Source organism: Rutidosis leptorrhynchoides, chromosome 1 (genome assembly GCF_046630445.1).
Source record: "Rutidosis leptorrhynchoides isolate AG116_Rl617_1_P2 chromosome 1, CSIRO_AGI_Rlap_v1, whole genome shotgun sequence".
Lineage (NCBI taxonomy): Eukaryota > Viridiplantae > Streptophyta > Magnoliopsida > Asterales > Asteraceae > Rutidosis > Rutidosis leptorrhynchoides.
Window position 1 is genome coordinate 638,042,540 of NC_092333.1, and position 22,445 is coordinate 638,064,984.

At 30.7% G+C, this 22,445-nt stretch overlaps 2 protein-coding genes across 2 annotated transcripts; both read left to right on the plus strand.

Moving 5' to 3' along the window:
* Window positions 1-4,157: 4,157 nt before the first annotated feature.
* Window positions 4,158-5,851, plus strand: LOC139885672 (stress-related protein-like). The gene is made up of 3 exons (XM_071869423.1): window positions 4,158-4,317; window positions 4,923-5,147; window positions 5,249-5,851. Exons 1-3 carry the CDS (start codon window positions 4,279-4,281, stop codon window positions 5,597-5,599), a joined length of 615 nt encoding a protein of 204 aa, XP_071725524.1. The 5' UTR covers window positions 4,158-4,278; the 3' UTR covers window positions 5,600-5,851.
* An 878-nt stretch (window positions 5,852-6,729) lies between these two features.
* On the plus strand, window positions 6,730-8,629 carry LOC139849165 (tyrosine-protein phosphatase RLPH2-like). The gene is made up of 4 exons (XM_071838833.1): window positions 6,730-7,246; window positions 7,772-7,839; window positions 7,924-8,103; window positions 8,456-8,629. Exons 1-4 carry the CDS (start codon window positions 6,730-6,732, stop codon window positions 8,627-8,629), a joined length of 939 nt encoding a protein of 312 aa, XP_071694934.1.
* Window positions 8,630-22,445: the final 13,816 nt, after the last annotated feature.

A 22,445-nucleotide genomic window follows, 5' to 3' on the forward strand; every position in this document is an offset into this window, starting at 1 on the left:
TATATTCAACGATTATAGGTTCCTTCCATACTCATAATCTCTTGTATGAATGCATTGAAGATTAGGGTTACGATATGATGTCTTTATTATGTCAAGCCAAATGGACTGCAGTTTAGAGTTACGAGTGATCCTGCAGATGTTTTATATGGTAAAAAGTCATTATATCTGTTTTCGATTGATTCAACTTTATCTGTTGCTTGAAGTATTAAGGTGAAAATGTGAAATTTTAATTCCTTTTCCTTCTATATATGTAACGTTGTACTTTATGTTATTGTTTCTGTGAGAATAGACCGGAGTGGGATAGTGGCATAAGTGTGTTGAGGCTTTTGAGTTTTGATTGTGCAGTTTTTGGTCATATTTGTTTTTGACTTCAGAAAATTGCAGCGGGATGAAGAGTACCAAAACTTTCAAAACGTCAACTTTTAGCTTTACTTACCAGCTGCTGGGAAAAAGGTATTGTAAGATGCTGATGTTATTGAAGAGATCATGAAATAGTTAGACATATGAATGGTTTTAATGCTTACAGGTTTTGAAGAACTTGCACATGGTGTTAGAGTAATTATGGGTCCAAAGGTACTTAATTTATTGCATAAACTCTTAATATGTAATGAACATTTAAAAAATCCATATGTCATCTAAAATTGTCGCTTATTTCAGTGGACGACTATTAAAATCTCTTTGATACTTCAGCTTTTCTCCAAGTTTTATTCCTCTTGTACATAACAACCAATCCAATAGTGACCATGATCGAATACACCTATTCGTGCATCGATATTTGAAGATCACTATAACTTATCAAAAGATTATTGAACATTTATGCTTGAAAATGAAGACCTGTCCATGTATAATTTTTGAAGCTCTCCATAACTTTTGATAACACCACTGTAAGTCCCCTGTTTTCATTGCTAAAAGTAATTAATTTATGCATTATGTTCATGTTGTTCTCTAATGGTTGGATTGATTAGAGATATTGAGTTCATTTTCCTTAGGTTTCGTATCATAATTTAGAAATTTAGTGTATTTTATGTTTAGTATGTATGTGTCTAACCCGTTCACAACTAATTATTAATGTTAGTTCTTCTTATATACTAATTATGTGATGGCTTCTTCTGCTATAATATATATAAATAGTAAATAAATTGTGAGACCAAAATGGTAATTTACAATAACAGATATATGTTGGTCAACTATATTATAACATGAAATGGTTCAGTTTTGCGTCTCAACTTTCTGTATGGGAATTCAATTTTCAGTTTTACGTTTTGGTATGATGAGTTTTTTCTTTATGATATGGTTTTTTTTTTTAAGATATCAGTTTGGCTAACTTGGGTTATATGTGGCAAGTTTTTAATATAATCTATTGTTATATAGTTTGGCTTACTTGTGTTTGATCAGTTTGTGTGTAAGGTGAAACTACGAAAGGAACTCCAATAGATGTAGGATATGGTTTCATTCTTCCAAAGATCATATAAGGTTATGTCTGTTCTTATTTTGAATTAGATGAAACTTACATCATCTATTTTATTTTTATATTATTTATTTATTTTGAGATATTAAGCTTTTTTAAATTAGCGTTCTATACAGTCTAATCTTAAATAGAGAATCACATTCTCAGGTCTATTTGTACTTGAATGTCAGAAGGCTTTACCGGTGGAATTATTGTGTGTCGTTTCTTTTCTGCCTATAAATTTTTGTAATTGCTCACGGCTAGGTTCTGATATATAATCACCATCAATACTTGTACTCTATTCGAAGGAACTTAAGTGAGTTTTCAAAAGCTTATGAGAAGGGGATCCATACATCCGAGTGAGTTTGTTCATAGTATTTCTGTTAAGAAGATCAATTTACTTATCCGTAACTTCATATATAAAGTTTATTCTGATTACAGATACTAGGAGCCGAAGTATAAGGACTCTCTTTTGATTAATTGCCTAGGTCCCAGATGTAGCTGCATATATCTATCGTAGGAATATAATAATGGCTTACATAGTAATATCTATATTTAACCAAAGATTATCTTATAGATTATTATATTATGGTTTGAAATATTGATAAGTGGTTTATGCTCATGATATTCTTCATGGTTTACTTATATTTTAAGTGCAAAACTAGCACAGTCTATCAGTGGTGTGGGTTAATTTTCTTAATAATTATTGTTCTTAACATTCTTATTCATGTTTATCGATATACTTAGTCTTGGTTTCTTGTGCAGATCTGTAGCCAAGTGTCTATGGAAGTATGTAAGATGTTTTACCTACCTATAAGCCACCGAGTCATCAGGTATCTAAAGTTGTACAGTGAAAATCATTTGTGCATGTTTCTTTTATTCACATAGTGAAGCTTCTATTGACTAAGATAAAAACTATTACGATTTCAGGTAGGTGTTCACTTGAGTTTTTGCAAGGATGAAAAACCAGTTAAGGGGTTGAATGGTTGTTTCTAAAAAGGGGTAGTTTACCAGGGAGGCTTATCAGGTATATCATATAACGACACCATGATTTCTTTGAAGTTTTTAAGTTAATTTCTAAAGTAGACTAATAATTGACTACCTTAATACTGACTGATACTGAATACCATTGGTGTGTTTTGACTTTTTACAGAATCTGAGTGCGAAGAGGTCTAGAGTGGTGTTGGAGATAAAAACACCATGCCACTTTTAAAGAATCTGATCACATTGTATAGTATCAACTATCAAGTATCTTTTCGTCGTACTAATCAGTGTTTATTAATCTGACTAAATTTTAGTCTTCACTAAAGTTAGTAACTGGAGATTGAACATGAGTCTCCTTTGAGTTCAACTTATATGTTTGACCTCTTAAAAATCTTTGGTATTGATATCTTTAGTCCTTAACATAGAAATTACATATGACTTATATAATTTACCTTATCTTGATACACATATGTTATATGTTATTCAATCTGTAAAACAAAAGTAATAGCATGTGTAATGTTGCAAAATGGATATATTTTTTTTAATTATTATCTCATATCTTATTCAAACATTCAAACATATATCTTATATGTATAGTTTTACAAATGTATATCTTAAAGGTTTCACGTTGATAGTACGAAGATTGTGATAAATTCTTACATTATTTAAAACTATATCCAAATTTGATGTGTAATCCCGCGAATTTCGCTTGTTATAAACTAGTAGATACCTATTCTCATACGGTTAAATTAACACAACACGGTTTGCGCGTGGATTATTGTGGAAGTATCTTTGTGTGATACCTTAACGTAACGAAGATGCCTACAAGAAAGCTTAACAACGTCGACAATAACTATATTTGCACTAAGCACCTTACTTTATGTCTATATGTTGCATTTAATCCACAAACTTATTTTTTTATTCACATGTAACGCCTAGTTACGTATGAAATGTAGTTAACAAAGTTGTGTGAACTTAAATACGGAGTACGAATAACAAAGTTGGCGTTCTTTTTCTTTGGTGTTTGTGTTTGTAAGTGTCGGTGGAGGTGTGCCTTTAGGAAGTTTGTTAGTTGGCGTCTGTATTTTGCCATGATGCAATAGTCTGTTACTTGCGAACTTGTGTATTGTAACTTGCCGTTTGGTGGCGTTCATTAATATATTAATCTTAGCCTTTCAAAAAAAAAAAAAAAAAAAGAGTACAACAAATAATTTAATTTGTAAAGTCGTGCAAATGTTACAACTTAAAAGGTTATAAGACGCACAAGATATGTTCAAAGGTGTACATCTCTTTAAAAAGATTTCATTAAAGTTTCTTTTTCTCAATATTCATTACCAAATTAAAAAAATAAATGAAGATTATAGCCAATATAATAAATCTTCTAATCCTATATTGTAATTTTATGATATCTACTTTATAAATACTTTCAAACATTTGAAATTTCTGCGAGTAAAACCTAGACAGCAAAATATTGTTTCTTTTAGAGCAAATTCTATTAAAAGGTAACTCTAAAGTATGAGAATTAGATTTATTATTACGTTATCTTAATTAAATTTTTAGACTATACACATGCAAATCAAACCAATTCCTGAAACATGTAAATATAGGGTCTAGTTTTTACAACTATGATAAGTATATGGACTGAAATTAAAGAATTATTTAGACCTCAAATTGCAGTCAATACTTCTAGACCTATATATACATTTCGCTTTCAGACGGTAGAATACAAACGCAAACCCTTACATATAAACACGATTCATCGATACAAACACATAGAATAAGAATTAATCACCGATCTCCTTTTTGATATTATACGTTTCTTGTGAATCTATTGATACATATCGATCATGGCCGAAAACGATGTTCCTGTTACTAATCAATCAGAGGTACGTGTTTACTAATTCTTGGTCATCGTAGATCTAGTCTTGTTGTTTATACCTTTAATTGATGATGAGTATATTCTTTATGTTTGATTTATTGATTTGATTTTGTTTCATTGATTTGTTTTGTGTAAATACTTAATTTATTGATTGATCGCTCATAATTTAGGGCTGTGAGTAAATGTTTATGCTTAGTGATTAATGATTTTAGACTGTACGTTTATGATTCTGTCTTGAAGGTTATACTTATTACTACTGGTAATGTTTTTTTTTTTCTTTTTTTCTTTTTTGGTGATGATCAAAATAAATAATCTAGAAAGTTTTTTTTTTTTTTCCTTACGTGTGGTGTGATTTGATTGGAGATAGAAGCTTATGCAGGCACTATTTATCATCCTGAATATACATAAAATTAACAAAATACTGAAATAGTGCGAAATTTAATGTTGTAATGCACCACAAGTCGTAAAAATGGAATCTCAGGCATTTTTTAGACTTATAATTCTATGTGTTCGAGCGATGGAAACTTGTTAAATAATAACAAGAGATTATATGATGATTTGGGAATTCAGAATTGATTAAGTGATGTTTTTTATGCTTTTTCGTTGCAATAGGTTGAAATTGAACAAGAGAAGTTGAAGTACCTGGAGTTTGTGCAAGTGGCAGTGCTCCATGCAGTTCTTTATGCATCGAAGGTGTACGGTTATGCTAAGGAAAACTCTGGTCCACTTAAACCGGGTGTGGAGACAATAGAGGGTACACTAAAAACCGTTGTTGGCCCTGCATATGATAAGTTCCATGATGTCCCTGTTGAGGTCCTTAAGTTTGTTGATCGTAAGGTCAGTTTGTCTACTTGTTTGAATCTACTTCTAATACTCTTATGCGTATTGTGTAACATCATGTATATAATTGATGAGATTCTCTTGTGACATGATTTCAGGTTGACGAGTCGGTTACCAAATTTGACGGCCAAGTGCCTCCTTTGGTGAAGCAGGTCAAGACTGCTGGTGTGGTGGAAACCGCCTCTGGCTTAGCCAAAACTGCGTACACCAGGCTAGAGCCAGTTGCTGAGCAATATGCTGTTATAGCTTGGCACACCTTTAACCAGCTCCCACTTTTCCCTAAGGTGGCTAAGGTGGTCATCCCAAAAGCAGCTTACTATTCTGAAATGTACAATCAGACTGTGCAGCAAACAGCAGAGAAAGGATACAAGGTTTCTTCATATTTACCATTAGTTCCTACTGAAAAGATTGCGAAAGTTTTCAACTCCACTGAGCCGCAAGCCCTATGATGTTACCATTTGATGGTTGTGATGAATGCTAAACTACATATCGTGCAAGTGTCCTGTCTTTCTTTGAGTGGTACTTTGTTTCGTTCTATGTTAATTTTACATGAAGTCGTTTGAGTTGTTTTCGGGTTATACAATTTACATTGAAATGTTGCTATGTGGAGGGTACCATTTTGAAGATGTGATCATGAAAAATGGATCCCGCGTTCATATGTACAGTTTAAGGTTTGCTATTATGCTGTCAATGTTGGTTTACTATTCTGCTCCTTGTTTTGTACGTGTGACACTTGTCTTCTGAATATAAAGATTAACGGTGACTAAATTCATCCCAACACTAAATCTTCAAGTTAATGAGTTAATAGTGCATAAGTTCATTTCATCCTAACACTAAGGTGTTGTTTTTCTTATGTTTGCGCCGCAGACGTTTTCATTGCAGTTTGTTTTTCTGAAGACATATGATAAAATAATATTTTATTTTGTCCGCAAACTCGCAGATTTAGAAATATGCTTCTAAGTGCTGTAGACAGGATTAAATTATTTTGTCGATATAAAAACAGTCTTTACTATTCAGCATATAGATCTTTAACATCTTAAAAAAAAAAAAAACACAGACAACACTTAAATCTTCTCTATGAACAACAATACAACAACAACAATACCTAATCCCACGAATTTAGGGTATGGGGTTAATGACGCATAAGTTCATCTGCTTACAACCGTGAACTCTTCCATTGAGGTCCGAGTCAAATTTTGTTTGTCACGTACTAATAAAAGTAAACGATAAATAAGCTCTGGTTTATGAAAGTTGTACCAAATTATCTCGTCATAACGTGTGGGATGAGCTAATGAAAAAGTATAAGCTGGTGAAAGTGTTCATGGATAATGTAGTGGTTCCTTTGCTTGTACAATACTCATTTTTTTGGTTTATATGATTGTTTATGACTGATAACTACATGCCAAGACTTTCAGCTGCAATTCAAAATTGATGGCTTAATTTTACTCATAACAACTTCTTTTTGTTTAATTAATGACTTTAATCGAATCATTTGTCTTTTTTTATTGTTGTATATAGTGGGTGGGTTATTTCAGTATATAACTATCACCGTATGCACTAAGTACCACTAAAAGCTAAAATGGAAAATACTACCAATGAAAAAGTGGTGATTTGCATAGGAGACATTCATGGATATGTAACCAAGATCAAAAACCTTTGGTCCAATTTACAAAACCAAATCAACCAGAGCGAATTTGAGTCCGCCCATATCATTTTTCTTGGTGATTACTGCGACCATGGACCTGATACTCGAGAGGTACTGGACTTTTTGATCTCTTTGCCATCCAAACATCCAAAACAATCTCATGTTTTCCTTGCCGGAAATCATGACCTGGGTTTTGCGGCATTTGTTGGAGCGCTGTCACCACCTGCCGATGGGTCGATGTTCAGTGCCACGTGGGATGCGCATAAGAGTAGTGAAGAGATAGAAGGGTGGTATAAGGGTGATGGTTATGAGAATATGCATTTGCAAGGAAGGAGATGGGGTGGAGACTATAAAATCAAGTTCAATGTGAATAAGGGACAAGAGTTTAAGGGATCAGTTTATAATGCAGGGTCCACTTTTTCATCTTATGGATTCCCTCATGGTTCTCCCGGTAAGTTTTATTATTTTTTTCTTGTAGGAAGGAAAGAGCTTTATTTGCTCACATGTAAATATGGTGCTAGTAAGGTTTGAACCTGGGACTTCTTGTAAGGATATCAGGTTCTCCAACCACTAGCGTATCTTGAGATGGTTTTACATGTAATGCATCAAATTTTAAATTTTCACGCAGCCGCGATCCTAAGGCATAAGCCATGAGTTTGGAATATTTCTTTACAAAGTACTATTCAAATTGTACAGGACACCACTAGATTTATGGTTTTCTGAAGGTAAACATATACCAAAGTACCCTTCAAATGTAATTATTTTGGGAAAAAAATGGGACCCCATTGAGTTTGGATCCTAGATTCGCCATTGTTTTCACGCATCAACTTTTATATACATCTATGTCACAAATGTAGTCTCTCATGACGCCTGCAAACAGCAGAATCCTTTCTATTTGCATAAGAGACTTCTTTGCTTAATTCGGCCCCTTCAAGATATAATATTCTAATCTGGTATAGTGGTTTTTTATATTCAGATTTTATCAAAGCATTTCCCAGTGATCACAACAAGTTCTTAGCTAATATGGCATGGATCCATGAAGAGGTTTGGCCTAAACTTGTTACATTTAATTTCCTAAAGTCACAATGACACTGGTTTCATATTAATATTATACATTGACGTTTTCAGGATGACGTATGCATATACGCATATCAAGGGACAAAATGTTGCAAATTAATTGTAGTCCGTGGTAGTTTTGTAAATGGTAAAGATCTGGAAGAACAAATGAAATCTCTTAGAGAGAGGGACACCAAAATCCCAGAAGTGAAGGCAATCAGTTGGAGATGGGATGTGCGAGATATGCATGAGGTAAATGTTACGGGTTTAAGTATATACTTCGTATGTTACACGAAAAAAACATTTTTAAGGTTTTCGCAGTTCAAACTATTCGGAAAAGATGTGCATTTTTTTACTTAGGCATAAATGGTCAAACCGGGTTATCCTGTGAATATGTTTCATGAATGTTTTTGAAACTTTTCTCTACCCATCCCAAAATATGCCGCTTGTGAAGTTTGAAATTGAAACCTTTTGTGAGGGATATAATGGGCTTAACACTAAGCTATCTTGAAATGATTATACATGATAAAACGTGAATAATCGAATCAACACAAATTGGTTTTTTAATGTCTTTGTTCTTATGATTATATATTATATCAAATAGGAACTATCCAAGCAAGAGACGATCTTAGTGAGTGGCCACCATGGGGAGCTTCACATTGAGGGGCTTCGGCTCATTATTGATGAAGGCGATGGGCTTGAAACTAATCCGCTAGCTGCTATGGTACTGCCTTATATGAAGATTATTCGTGACACAGATACGTATAAATTAGAGTAGATTTTTGTACTTGATCAACAGATCATTTCAAATATTATTATAATTGAGTTAATAAAACTTAAACTATTATTGATATGGTCACATGATATATTGTCTTACTAAGTACGTACAACCTGATAATGAGAATATTAACAACAAACATACATAATCCTGCAAAGGGGAGGTATGAAGAATAATATAATTGTAAATTGGGATGCTAGTTTCGTCTATTTATTAATTTTATCATATTGCTTCGTTATATGTATAAAAAATTTGTTACCAAATTAAATAAAAATGATCATGTAGAAAACTCAAATCTAATACAGCTAGTAACGACATAGTCGTAGTTTTTAAATTAGGTGTTGATATTTTTACACATGTCAAATCTGAGAGTAATTATAGGGAATGAGGACAAGTGGATTTTACACATGTCAAATCTTCAAATTTTCTAATTACCCATGAAGAGGTTTGGCCTGAAAGGACCCGTTCATATACATTATAAACGATTCACAATAGTTGATTACATTGCGAGGTATTTGACCTCTATATGATACATTTTACAAACATTGTATTCATTTTTAAAAGACAAATTTTCTTTACATCGAAAATTGACAGGCATGCATACCATTTCATAATATCCACTATCCAACTATAAATTGATTTAATAATAATCTTTGATGAACTCAATGACTCGAATGCAACGTTCTTCGAAATATGCTATGAAAGACTCCAAGTAATATCTTTAAAATGAGCAAATGCACAGCGAAAGATTTCTTTAACACCTGAGAATAAACATGCTTTAAAGTGTCAACCAAAAGGTTGGTGAGTTCATTAGTTTATCATAATCATTTATTTCCATCATTTTAATAGACCACAAGAATTTCATTTCCAGTTCTCATAAATACGTCCCATGCATAGAGACAAAAATAATCATTCATATGGTGAACACCTGGTAACCGACATTAACTAGATACATACAAGAATATCCCCTATCATTCCGGGATCCTCCTTCGGACATGATATAAATTTCGAAGTACTAAAGCATCCGGTACTTTGGATGGGGTTTGTTAGGCCCAATAGATCTATCTTTAGGATTCGCGTCAATTAGGGTGTCTGTTCCCTAATTCTTAGATTACCAGACTTTAATAAAAAGGGGCATATTCGATTTCGATAATTCAACCATAGAATGTAGTTTCAATTACTTGTGTCTATTTCGTCAAACATTTATAAAAGCGCATGTATTCTCAGTCCCAAAAATATAAAGGGTAAAAAGGTAAATGAAACTCACCATACTGTATTTCGTAGTAAAAATACATATAACGTCATTGAACAAGTGCAAGGTTGGCCTCGGATTCACGAACCTAAATTAATTATATATATTTATGTGTTGGTCAATATTTGTCTAACAAATTAGGTCAAGTCATAGTGTACCACAATCCTAATGCTCGAGACTAATATGCAAAAGTCAACAAAAGTAAATTTGACTCAAAATAATTTCCAAAAATCTATACATGATTAATATATAGTTTAAATATCGTCGTTTTATATTTTTAAATATTTTTAAAAGATTTATTAGAGTAAATAATATAATTTATTTATTAATAAATAAAATTTTATATTTAATTTATATAATAAAATATACTTTTATATATATTAAGTAATAAAATTTATAGGGTTCATTTAATATCATAAAGATAATATGATAGGTATTATTAAAGTAAGTTATTACACGTAGTAAAATATGTTTGTATCACATATTTATTTGATAAAATAATATCTATAATGATAGTAAGTAAAAGTTGTATTATTTTGTAATAATAATTATTATTATAAAAATATCAATATTTATAATTACTAAGATGACATTATGATAAAACGATAATTCTAATTATGATAACTTTAATATTTACGATAATTTTTAATATTATCTTTAAAATAATAATTCTATTTAAAATAATAACAATAATGATATTTTATAGTAACAATGACATTTCTATTAAAATGATAATTTTTGTTAAAATGATAGTTTTAATACTAACGATACTTTTAATAATAATAGTAATGATAAAAAATAATAAGAACGATAATTTTATCTAAATCAATATCTTATAATATTTTAATTTCATCATGATACTCTTACTCATTATTTCCTAATCGTTTCGTTTAATAGCTTTTAATCGTCTTTTATATCGTGTTCATAATAATGATAATAATAGTAATCAAAATAATTAGGTGTTACAAATATTTGTTTTATTTATACTAATATTAATAGTGATAGTTACTATAACATTATTAACGATAATACTAATAATTATCTTAATGATAATATAGTAATAATAATAATAACAATAACAATAACCATTTTTAAATAATGATATATATATTAATAATGATAATAATCATAATAATACTAATAATAATAATAATTGGATAATAATAATAATACTAATTATAACTTTAACGATAATAACGATAGTAATAATAAAAAAAAATAACAATTTTTAATGATAAATCTCTTTTATTGATAAAGATAATAATAATGATAATAATAAGATAAAACTAGAATGACGATAAAAACGACGATAATAATAATCATTTTTAATAAAAATATCGAAAATTCAATTGATTATAACTTCTAATCCGTTCATCGAAACCATTCGATATCTAAAGAAAAAGTTCTTAATTTTTCGCTAGCTTTCCAAGGACATGCATATCTTATACCTTATCTCAACCGCAAGTGTAACTAATTCAAGATTCAACCTAACCTGTCTAAGGGCAATATCAAAAGTACAAGCATGCATAATCCTAAATACTCGAGCACTAGTCAGGGATACACTATTAGTATTTAAAAGTTAAATTATGAGTACTCACGTATCAATATTGAGATTCAATATTGCAGGAAAGGTACGTAGACGCAACGGAAATGATAAACACTATATTGACCTCACGAGCATACCCATGAACCATACTCAATCACCTCCATAGCTATAACCCATAATTTCCTTAATCCTATCCTACTCTAAAAACAATTTCGAAATCACTCGGACAGCACTCCGTCGTAATATTTTATGTATACTAATAATATCTTGAAATAATACGGAGTAAATATATATATGTAAATCGATTGAGAGAGTTTAGAGAAAAATATTTTCAAGTTTCTATGAAATAATGAAACCTATTGAATTCTATTTATAATAGATTTTTGAATTATTAAAGTATGAATTATTAAAGTGAATTATTAAAGTATGAATTATTAAAGTGAATTATTAAAGTATGAATTATTAAAGTGAATTATTAAAGTATGAATTATTAAAGTAAATTATTAAAGTATGAATTATTAAAATGAATTATTAAAGTTAAAGTAAAGTAAAAATAAAGTAAAGTAAAGGTAAAGTTTAAGTATAGTAAAAGTATAAAACTATGTACGTATAATACGCGTATAAATATATATAATATTAATTTAAATCGTTATACATATTTAATAAAATAAAATATAAATATCGTTATCTTTATCATTCTAGTTAAGTAATGAGTTGTCAGAAGTGGTTCTAGATATTTATAAAAGTTATATACGTTTTAATAATAAGTTCTTTTTAAACTGAAAACGTTTTTGTACGTTTGAAACTAAATAGATCAATCGAGTCTTTATGAGATTCAATCTTCCACTATCCTATGTCTAGTTCTCAATGATTGACAATTTGTTCTTATTTATAAATCACTTTACCATTTTCCGAATATTGTTAAAATGGAAAGATTTCTCAAATCAACGTGGGCCTTTCAACCGAGACTTGTAATCATAATTCAATATATCTGATAATTCAATCATTTGATCTTATCTTCTAATTCCATTGATAAACATTTTGAAACAGATACAATCATGTAAAGTATTTAATTTAATATTTTGTTTACGTTTCAAGTTATAATATATATACACATATACATATATAATCATATTCGTTTAATGGTTCGTGAATCGTTGGAACTTGGTCGAGATTGAATGAATGTATGAACATAGTTTAAAATTCTTTAAATTTAACTTAACAAATATTGCTTATCGTGTCGGAAACATATAAAGATTAAAGTTTAAATTTGGTTGGAAATTTCCAGGTTGTCACAGTACCTACCCGTTAAAGAAATTTCGTCCCAAAATTTGAGTGGAAAGGCCGTGAATGATAATAAGTATGTTTTCATGATGCATACGGGCTGAAAATTAGAGTTTTATCATCAGCGAATAATTTGGATAAACAATCCATTTATATGAAGAGTACGAATGAAGCTAACATAGAAGAGTGAAATGAGTAAGTGTAGATTCATCTTATCATTTGACGTAGATATGATTGATTCCCAGATTTCAAGGGATTTGAAGAAAATCTTCTTAATAAGATTTGACTCTCCGGTAATCAAGGGAATTAGGATCTGCTTTAAATGCGATCGTCCATTTTAATTATTCTGTCAGATATTTTCTTATAAATTCACCTCCTTCGTTTCCTTACAACTCACACCTTCTGTTGATGCATTTTATGCAAGTCCCTAGACATCTACCCACGTCCATTGCAGGTACAACAGTTTACAGGCCACCATGATTGCTCGTTATTATCCTATCCGTGTTTGTATGTGGTTACAGGAATTGCAGGAACGAGACTTAGATGTTTGACTATGTTAGACTTAGTCAGACGTACGAGTGAAGCCTCACTAGTACGGCTGACAGGCTCATACGCACGGTTGATGCTGAGCTAAGTCACAATTATAACCTAAATGAGAAGACACGAGTGAGTGATCACCCGTACGGCTGATGAAGCCAACTCGTATGTGTGATGAATGAATCGTATGGGTGAGTCAACAGCAGGGGTATATAAAGTCTTATGTTCTTCATTTAAGGTTAAGCCTCTCATTTGTTACACACACTCAGATCTAGTGAGCTCCTCTGATTCTCTCTCAGTCCAAATCACCCAGGTGGTGAATAATAGCTCTAGGTGTTGATCTAATCACACTTGATTTAGTTGTGGTTTGACTAAATTAATCAAAAAAAAACTTTACCTATTCACTAGAGGGTTTGATTCACTTATTCCGCCATTGTGTGAGTTAAATCTGTTGATTTCTAAGTTCCTAGTCATGTTCATCACCTTCTATTCTTTCCCCCTCAACTCATATTTTAAAGTATTCATCAATATGCTCCATCCAGTTCTGATTCTCGATATACTTCTAACTTTCATATCGGTCATTCTTCTTTTTCATCTACCGCCGGAAGAATCTATTTACTTCTACTATACTCTTGGGTTTATAGTGTTTCTAGTTCTCCCGTGTCTTTATATTGCTATATGCATCGATATATATGGTTTATAATTTCTGGTTTGTCGTTGGGCTTTATATGTTCCCTTATATTTCAAAGTCTCTGCTTCTGTCTTCTATAATCATTATCATTCACAGTTAATGCTCTCTTTTATTTGCTGCAATTTATACCCCAATTTCTATTTCGGAGTTTTGTCCTTTCGTTTCTTCTTCTTGCGATTAAGCACCGCTTGTAATGGTCCAGAATTCACAGATATGAATTTCAGAATGAACATTGTTAATGTTCTAGGAAGGAAATTGTGATGGCACGATCTTGACTTGTCAAATTACTAGAATACCTTGGAAAATGCCGAATCATCAAGAAATATTTTCTTGATATTTTAGAGGTTAAATAGAATACAAGAGTCGTATAACATGGCACGTGATGATGTTATGATCTGTGAATCATCACGTTCCATTTAGAAACTCAGCATGACTTACTGTAATATAATCACATTGATCAAGTGTCATTATATTATACTAATTCATGCTTCAGTTCCCAACACTACTTCAAAATATTCCTATTTTAAACTTGAATGTTTCAGAATTTAGAAACTAAAATAGTTTCTTTTATGATGTAATACAGATAGCGCGAAGAGGTAAATGATTTCAAATAAGAAAAATTAAGAAAATATCTTCAGAAATATGGAGGATATTTATAATAAAAGATATGATCATATTTTAGAATTTCTAATATCAGAGGATGATGAAGAATATTGTCCGCAGGGGTTTAGAGTCAGGAGCAAGGTATTCGTTAATGACTTCAGCAGGTACTGAATCATTTGGATTCTTTGAAGTCAGGTTCAGTCTTTGTAATTTGTCCACAGCCTCCTTCCTACTTTGCTCAATCCGTTTTCCAGTTCCAAAACTTCTCTTTTTCTGTGCTTTGCCAGCACACTTCATCATTATCATCCTGCTTTTACCGTTTAAAGTCGTTTATAGTTTTTGCTGCTTCATCAGCATTTTTTTCATTTTCGGAAAACCAATTCGTAGTTCAGAGTGTTTTTCAGAAACTTCACATTCCAATTAAGTCCAGAAGATAGACGTTATATATACACATATAACTGTTGGCGTAGACATGCTGCGAGATTTCAAAATACTGATTGCTAATTTCCAATGATTCGTATGGCAATTCTCATTACAAGATGCGAATGAGTAAATAATGGGGTTTCAATGAATAATTATAATGACTTTTTGGAGAGGCTAAAGTCAAAGGGTAATGAAGTTGTTGGTACATCTGCTAATAATGTGGTGGAATGTAAAAGGTTCCCTGGTAACGATGGTGTATATCTCAAGGTTATAATAAGGTTAGTCTAACTGAAAAGTTGAAGTTGACTTGCTGGAGTTGTGACAAAACTGGCTACTTTGAATAGGAGTCGCAAAGTTATTTTTGCTAATAAATGCCAAAGAATCTGACGCGGATACGTTGTTTAAACTTTTACTTTGGTTTCAATAGTTTTTCGGGTACATAACTGTGGGTAACATGTGGTTGGATCATCATCTCGATTGCTCATCATTCGAAGTGTCTTCAGAAATTTTTGAAGAGTTTGAACATAGATTGTAATCTTTAACATACATTTGATGTTCTAACACAGTTTTGAAGTCAAAATATAGCTTGTGAAAGATGTAAGGATTTAAGAGTGATGATTTTGGTCATATCTCAAGTTGAATTTTGTGATTTTAAAATCAGAATATGTAATTAAATTTTGAATGAGTATGGTTGTTTTGATTTCTATAAAAGAATGTATATTGTTGTGAAAGTAGTGAGTATAATGGATGATTTGCTGAATCAGATTCGAAGAATGTAACATATTAATTGTGAATTTATATATCTCTCAGGTATTACCTACCCGTTAAAAAAAATTTCACAATTAATATTTTGTACAAAAGAATTTTATTACAGTCTTTATGAAAATATATATATGTATATTTTCTTCAGATGTAACATAGATTTAATGAGTTAATGTTAAATTAAACTCATTAGATTTACGGTTGAAACTAGAATTGAATAATCTCTAAAGGCTTTAAAAAGTACATAACTTTTACGCAGTATTTCATTAATGACATTGAAATTATGAATCAATACTTCGTTATTCGTTGATGTATGATGTTCGGTTCGTGGAATTCTTGTGAATTTCGCAAAGTACGAATGATGTTATCTGAAAAGTTTCGGGTACATCGATGATGAAAGTGTAAAATCAAATATATACTTGGTTTATTATGAATTGGAATTTGTTGAATTACGACAGAGATTGTAGTTAACGCTGGTTAAGTTGCGGCCGAAGGACGTACATTATTGCATATTTGTAATATAAATTAACCGAGTAGTTAAGATTCACGCACAATAGCTTAGCATGGAAAGATTTATTTCAAAATATATATATATATATATAATATACATATAATTTATTCAGAGGGAATGAGTTAATTCTTCATAACTCGTTGATACAATATACACGTTATTGATTCGTAATGATGTTCACAGTGATTCTTGAACTGATGGAGTTTGTGATGTTATCGGTGTTGTTGATTCGGATGTTGACTGTACTAACGATGCTGGTAACGCTGACGGTACTGTTGATGTTGTTGGTAAAGCAAGTTTAGCTTGTTAATCACACACCATTTTTGTCAGGGTTTCTACTCTTCCTTCTATCATTTTGGTTCGCTTAACTGATTTATGGTTAGGGCTAGATTAGATAATCTCTAAGACTTTAGAGATTACATAATCACCGCGGAAATGTTTCTCCATTGAAGTTATGAATTAATACTTCGTCAGTTATTGTTGTTGGTACTCCTTGGTATCTATGGTGTGTATCACGTTGATGCTCGTGGGACAGATTGTGAAGTTGAGATTTACGACGCGGTTGTGGTTGAAGGTGGTAATGGTACTGTTGGTGTTGATGATGGTGGTACTGGTTATGCTGCTGATGCTGCTGCTGGTGTTTGTAATCTCTGCACCATATTCTCCAAAGCCACTACCCGAGCGCGAAGCTCGTTGACTTCTTCTATTACACCGGGGTGATTGTCGGTTCGGACGAGCGGATAAATAAAATCTAAAATTTGATGTAATATATAATCGTGACGAGATACTCTGGAAATGAGCGAGAAAATGGTGTTTCGGACAGGTTCGCCGGTAAGTGCTTCAGGTTCTTCGTCAAGAGGGCAATGTGGTGGATGGAAGGGATCACTTTCTTCTTGTCTCCAATGATTGAGGAGGCTACGAACCCATCTCCAATTCATCCAGAATAGGTGATGACTGATTGGTTGATCTATTTCGGTCACACTGCTTTCGGAGCTTGAATGGGATTCCATTTCGGAATCTGAGTGACTTGAACTGATGACGAATTCCATTTCGTACGATTGGATAAAGGATTTTTTTTTTCCCGATATGAAATGATTTTGGCTAACGGATGGTATTCTAATTATATAGAGATCAAAAGATTTCGTAGATTACGGAGGACTTTGCGGGATATGTCAGGCAAAGTTTAAAGTAACAGATACGATAAGATATGATTTAGCAGATATGCTAAGATATGAATTTTTGTCTATACACTATTCATGCAATCAATGCAGCAAGACGTGTCTTAGACTAAAAATGATAAGCAGGTAATTTCCTGAGGATGATAAGTAGTTAATTTTCGACACAAAATGATAAGCAAAACTTTTGACATGCAGACACGGTCGAAGTCCAGACTCACTAATGCATCCTATCGACTTATCAGTTAGACACACTAATGCAGACCTGGTTCGCTAAGACCACCGCTCTGATACCAACTGAAAGGACCCGTTCATATACATTATAAACGATTCACAATAGTTGATTACATTGCGAGGTATTTGACCTCTATATGATACATTTTACAAACATTGTATTCATTTTTAAAAGACAAACTTTCTTTACATCGAAAATTGACAGGCATGCATACCATTTCATAATATCCACTATCCAACTATAAATTGATTTAATAATAATCTTTGATGAACTCAATGACTCGAATGCAACGTTCTTCGAAATATGCTATGAAAGACTCCAAGTAATATCTTTAAAATGAGCAAATGCACAGCGAAAGATTTCTTTAACACCTGAGAATAAACATGCTTTAAAGTGTCAACCAAAAGGTTGGTGAGTTCATTAGTTTATCATAATCATTTATTTCCATCATTTTAATAGACCACAAGAATTTCATTTCCAGTTCTCATAAATATACGTCACATGCATAGAGACAAAATAATCATTCATATGGTGAACACCTGGTAACCGACATTAACTAGATACATACAAGAATATCCCCTATCATTCCGGGATCCTCCTTCGGACATGATATAAATTTTGAAGTACTAAAGCATCCGGTACTTTGGATGGGGTTTGTTAGGCCCAATAGATCTATCTTTAGGATTCGCGTCAATTAGAGTGTCTGTTCCCTAATTCTTAAATTACCAGACTTTAATAAAAAGGGGCATATTCGATTTCGATAATTCAACCATAGAATGTAGTTTCAATTACTTGTGTCTATTTCGTCAAACATTTATAAAAGCGCATGTATTCTCAGTCCCAAAAATATAAAGGGTAAAAAGGTAAATGAAACTCACCATACTGTATTTCGTAGTAAAAATACATATAACGTCATTGAACAAGTGCAAGGTTGGCCTCGGATTCACGAACCTAAATTAATTATATATATTTATGTGTTGGTCAATATTTGTCTAACAAATTAGGTCAAGTCATAGTGTACCACAATCCTAATGCTCGAGACTAATATGCAAAAGTCAACAAAAGTAAATTTGACTCAAAATAATTTCCAAAAATCTATACATGATTAATATATAGTTTAAATATCATCGTTTTATATTTTTAAATATTTTTAAAAGATTTATTAGAGTAAATAATATAATTTATTTATTAATAAATAAAATTTTATATTTAATTTATATAATAAAATATACTTTTATATATATTAAGTAATAAAATTTATAGGGTTCATTTAATATCATAAAGATAATATGATAGGTATTATTAAAGTAAGTTATTACACGTAGTAAAATATGTTTGTATCACATATTTATTTGATAAAATAATATCTATAATGATAGTAAGTAAAAGTTGTATTATTTTGTAATAATAATTATTATTATAAAAATATCAATATTTATAATTACTAAGATGACATTATGATAAAACGATAATTCTAATTATGATAACTTTAATATTTACGATAATTTTTAATATTATCTTTAAAATAATAATTCTATTTAAAATAATAATTCTATTTAAAATAATAACAATAATGATATTTTATAGTAACAATGACATTTCTATTAAAATGATAATTTTTGTTAAAATGATAGTTTTAATACTAACGATACTTTTAATAATAATAGTAATGATAAAAAATAATAAGAACGATAATTTTATCTAAATCAATATCTTATAATATTTTAATTTCATCATGATACTCTTACTCATTATTTCCTAATCGTTTCGTTTAATAGCTTTTAATCGTCTTTTATATCGTGTTCATAATAATGATAATAATAGTAATCAAAATAATTAGGTGTTACAAATATTTGTTTTATTTATACTAATATTAATAGTGATAGTTACTATAACATTATTAACGATAATACTAATAATTATCTTAATGATAATATAGTAGTAATAATAATAACAATAACAATAACCATTTTTAAATAATGATATATATATTAATAATGATAATAATCATAATAATATTAATAATAATAATAATTGGATAATAATAATAATACTAATTATAACTTTAACGATAATAACGATAGTAATAATAAAAAAAAATAACAATTTTTAATGATAAATCCCTTTTATTGATAAAGATAATAATAATGATAATAATAAGATAAAACTAGAATGACGATAAAAACGACGATAATAATAATCATTTTTAATAAAAATATCGAAAATTCAATTGATTATAACTTCTAATCCGTTCATCGAAACCATTCGATATCTAAAGGAAAAGTTCTTAATTTTTCGCTAGCTTTCCAAGGACATGCATATCTTATACCTTATCTCAACCGCAAGTGTAACTAATTCAAGATTCAACCTAACCTGTCTAAGGGCAATATCAAAAGTACAAGCATGCATAATCTTAAATACTCAAGCACTAGTTAGGGATACACTATTAGTATTTAAAAGTTAAATTATGAGTACTCACGTATCAATATTGAGATTCAATATTACAGGAAAGGTACGTAGACGCAACGGAAATGATAAACACTATATTGACCTCACGAGCATACCCATGAACCATACTCAATCACCTCCATAGCTATAACCCATAATTTCCTTAATCCTATCCTACTCTAAAAACAATTTCGAAATCACTCGGACAGCACTCCGTCGTAATATTTTATGTATACTAATAATATCTTGAAATAATACGGAGTAAATATATATATGTAAATCGATTGAGAGAGTTTAGAGAAAAATATTTTCAAGTTTCTATGAAATAATGAAACCTATTGAATTCTATTTATAATAGATTTTTGAATTATTAAAGTATGAATTATTAAAGTGAATTATTAAAGTATGAATTATTAAAGTGAATTATTAAAGTATGAATTATTAAAGTGAATTATTAAAGTATGAATTATTAAAGTAAATTATTAAAGTATGAATTATTAAAATGAATTATTAAAGTTAAAGTAAAGTAAAAATAAAGTAAAGGTAAAGTTTAAGTATAGTAAAAGTATAAAACTATGTACGTATAATACGCGTATAAATATATATAATATTAATTTAAATCGTTATATATATTTAATAAAATAAAATATAAATATCATTATCTTTATCATTCTAGTTAAGTAATGAGTTGTCAGAAGTGGTTCTAGATATTTATAAAAGTTATATACGTTTTAATAATAAGTTCTTTTTAAACTGAAAACGTTTTTGTACGTTTGAAACTAAATAGATCAATCGAGTCTTTATGAGATTCAATCTTCCACTATCCTATGTCTAGTTCTCAATGATTGACAATTTGTTCTTATTTATAAATCACTTTACCATTTTCCGAATATTGTTATATTGGAAAGATTTCTCAAATCAACGTGGGCCTTTCAACCGAGACTTGTAATCATAATTCAATATATCTGATAATTCAATCATTTAATCTTATCTTCTAATTCCGTTGATAAACATTTTGAAATAGATACAATCATGTAAAGTATTTAATTTAATATTTTGTTTACGTTTCAAGTTATAATATATATACACATATACATATATAATCATATTCGTTTAATGGTTCGTGAATCGTTGGAACTTGGTCGAGATTGAATGAATGTATGAACATAGTTTAAAATTCTTTAAATTTAACTTAACAAATATTGATTATCGTGTCGGAAACATATAAAGATTAAAGTTTAAATTTGGTTGGAAATTTCCGGGTTGTCACATGGCCTAAACTTGTTACATTTAATTTCCTAAAGTCACAATGACACTGGTTTCATATTAATATTATACATTGACATTTTCAGGATGACGTATGCATATACGCATATCAAGGGACAAAATGTTGCAAATTAATTGCAGTCCATGGTAGTTTTGTAAATGGTAAAGTTCTGGAAGAACAAATGAAATCTCTTAGAGAGAGGGACACCAAAATCCCAGAAGTGAAGGCAATCAGTTGGAGATGGGATGTGCGAGATATGCATGAGGTAAATGTTGGGGTGCAAACCTATCCTACATAGGAGGGAGACAAAAACAAATGTATGCATATAAGTCTAAGGGGAAGTCCCTCTAATACCAATTGGCTTTAGAAAAGGATGGACTCTTGGGCTTATATTGCAGGACATTGTGTTTGGGCTATGCGATCTTACAAATGGTATCAGAGCTAGGCTATATGTAACGACCCGTCAAAATCGCTATTGACGCGGCACATTAATCATTGATTCCACAGTGAGGTTTTGACCTCTATATGATACGTTTTGATAAAATATTGCATTCATTAAAATAAGTAACTTTCTAAACATAGAAAGTTATAAACATGTGGGCGAGTGCTTAGGTATAAGCAAAACCCCGAAATACATAAGTCTTTAATTTACAGGTTGACATCACAGTCCAATTATTTATTACACAACGCAGTTTTATTTTGAATGCAATAAACTTTGTACAAAGCATGAGAGACTCCATGCAGGCAACAAGCACATCACAGCGGAAGCATTCTAAGGACCTGAGAATAAAACATGCTAAAAAGTCAACACGAATGTTGGTGAGTTATAGGTTTAATTGCTCGAGTCATAAACATATATAAAGATAGACCACAAGATTTCATCAAAAGTTTATCAATAGATTCTACGTAACAGAGCACCCTGGTAACTAAACTTAACGCTATAGTGATAATTACCCCATTCGTTTTAATACACGCAAACCAACGTGTCTTAAACTCAAATAACATACGTCCGTTAAAAGGCTAGTGCTCTAGCTCGGACGGGGATGTCAAGCCCTATGGATCCATATACAATTATTCGCGCC

What these genes read in the sequence shown, in the direction of transcription:
- LOC139885672 (XM_071869423.1), top strand. Translation starts at nt 4,279, where the DNA reads ATGGCCGAAAACGATGTTCCTGTTACTAATCAATCAGAG. An exon ending in CTGTTACTAATCAATCAGAG is followed by an intron (nt 4,318 to 4,922) that starts GTACGTGTTTAC and finishes TCGTTGCAATAG; the next exon opens with GTTGAAATTGAACAAGAGAA. An exon ending in TTAAGTTTGTTGATCGTAAG is followed by an intron (nt 5,148 to 5,248) that starts GTCAGTTTGTCT and finishes ACATGATTTCAG; the next exon opens with GTTGACGAGTCGGTTACCAA.
- LOC139849165 (XM_071838833.1), top strand. Translation starts at nt 6,730, where the DNA reads ATGGAAAATACTACCAATGAAAAAGTGGTGATTTGCATAGGAGACATT. An exon ending in ATTCCCTCATGGTTCTCCCG is followed by an intron (nt 7,247 to 7,771) that starts GTAAGTTTTATT and finishes TTTTATATTCAG; the next exon opens with ATTTTATCAAAGCATTTCCC. An exon ending in ATGTGCGAGATATGCATGAG is followed by an intron (nt 8,104 to 8,455) that starts GTAAATGTTACG and finishes TATATCAAATAG; the next exon opens with GAACTATCCAAGCAAGAGAC.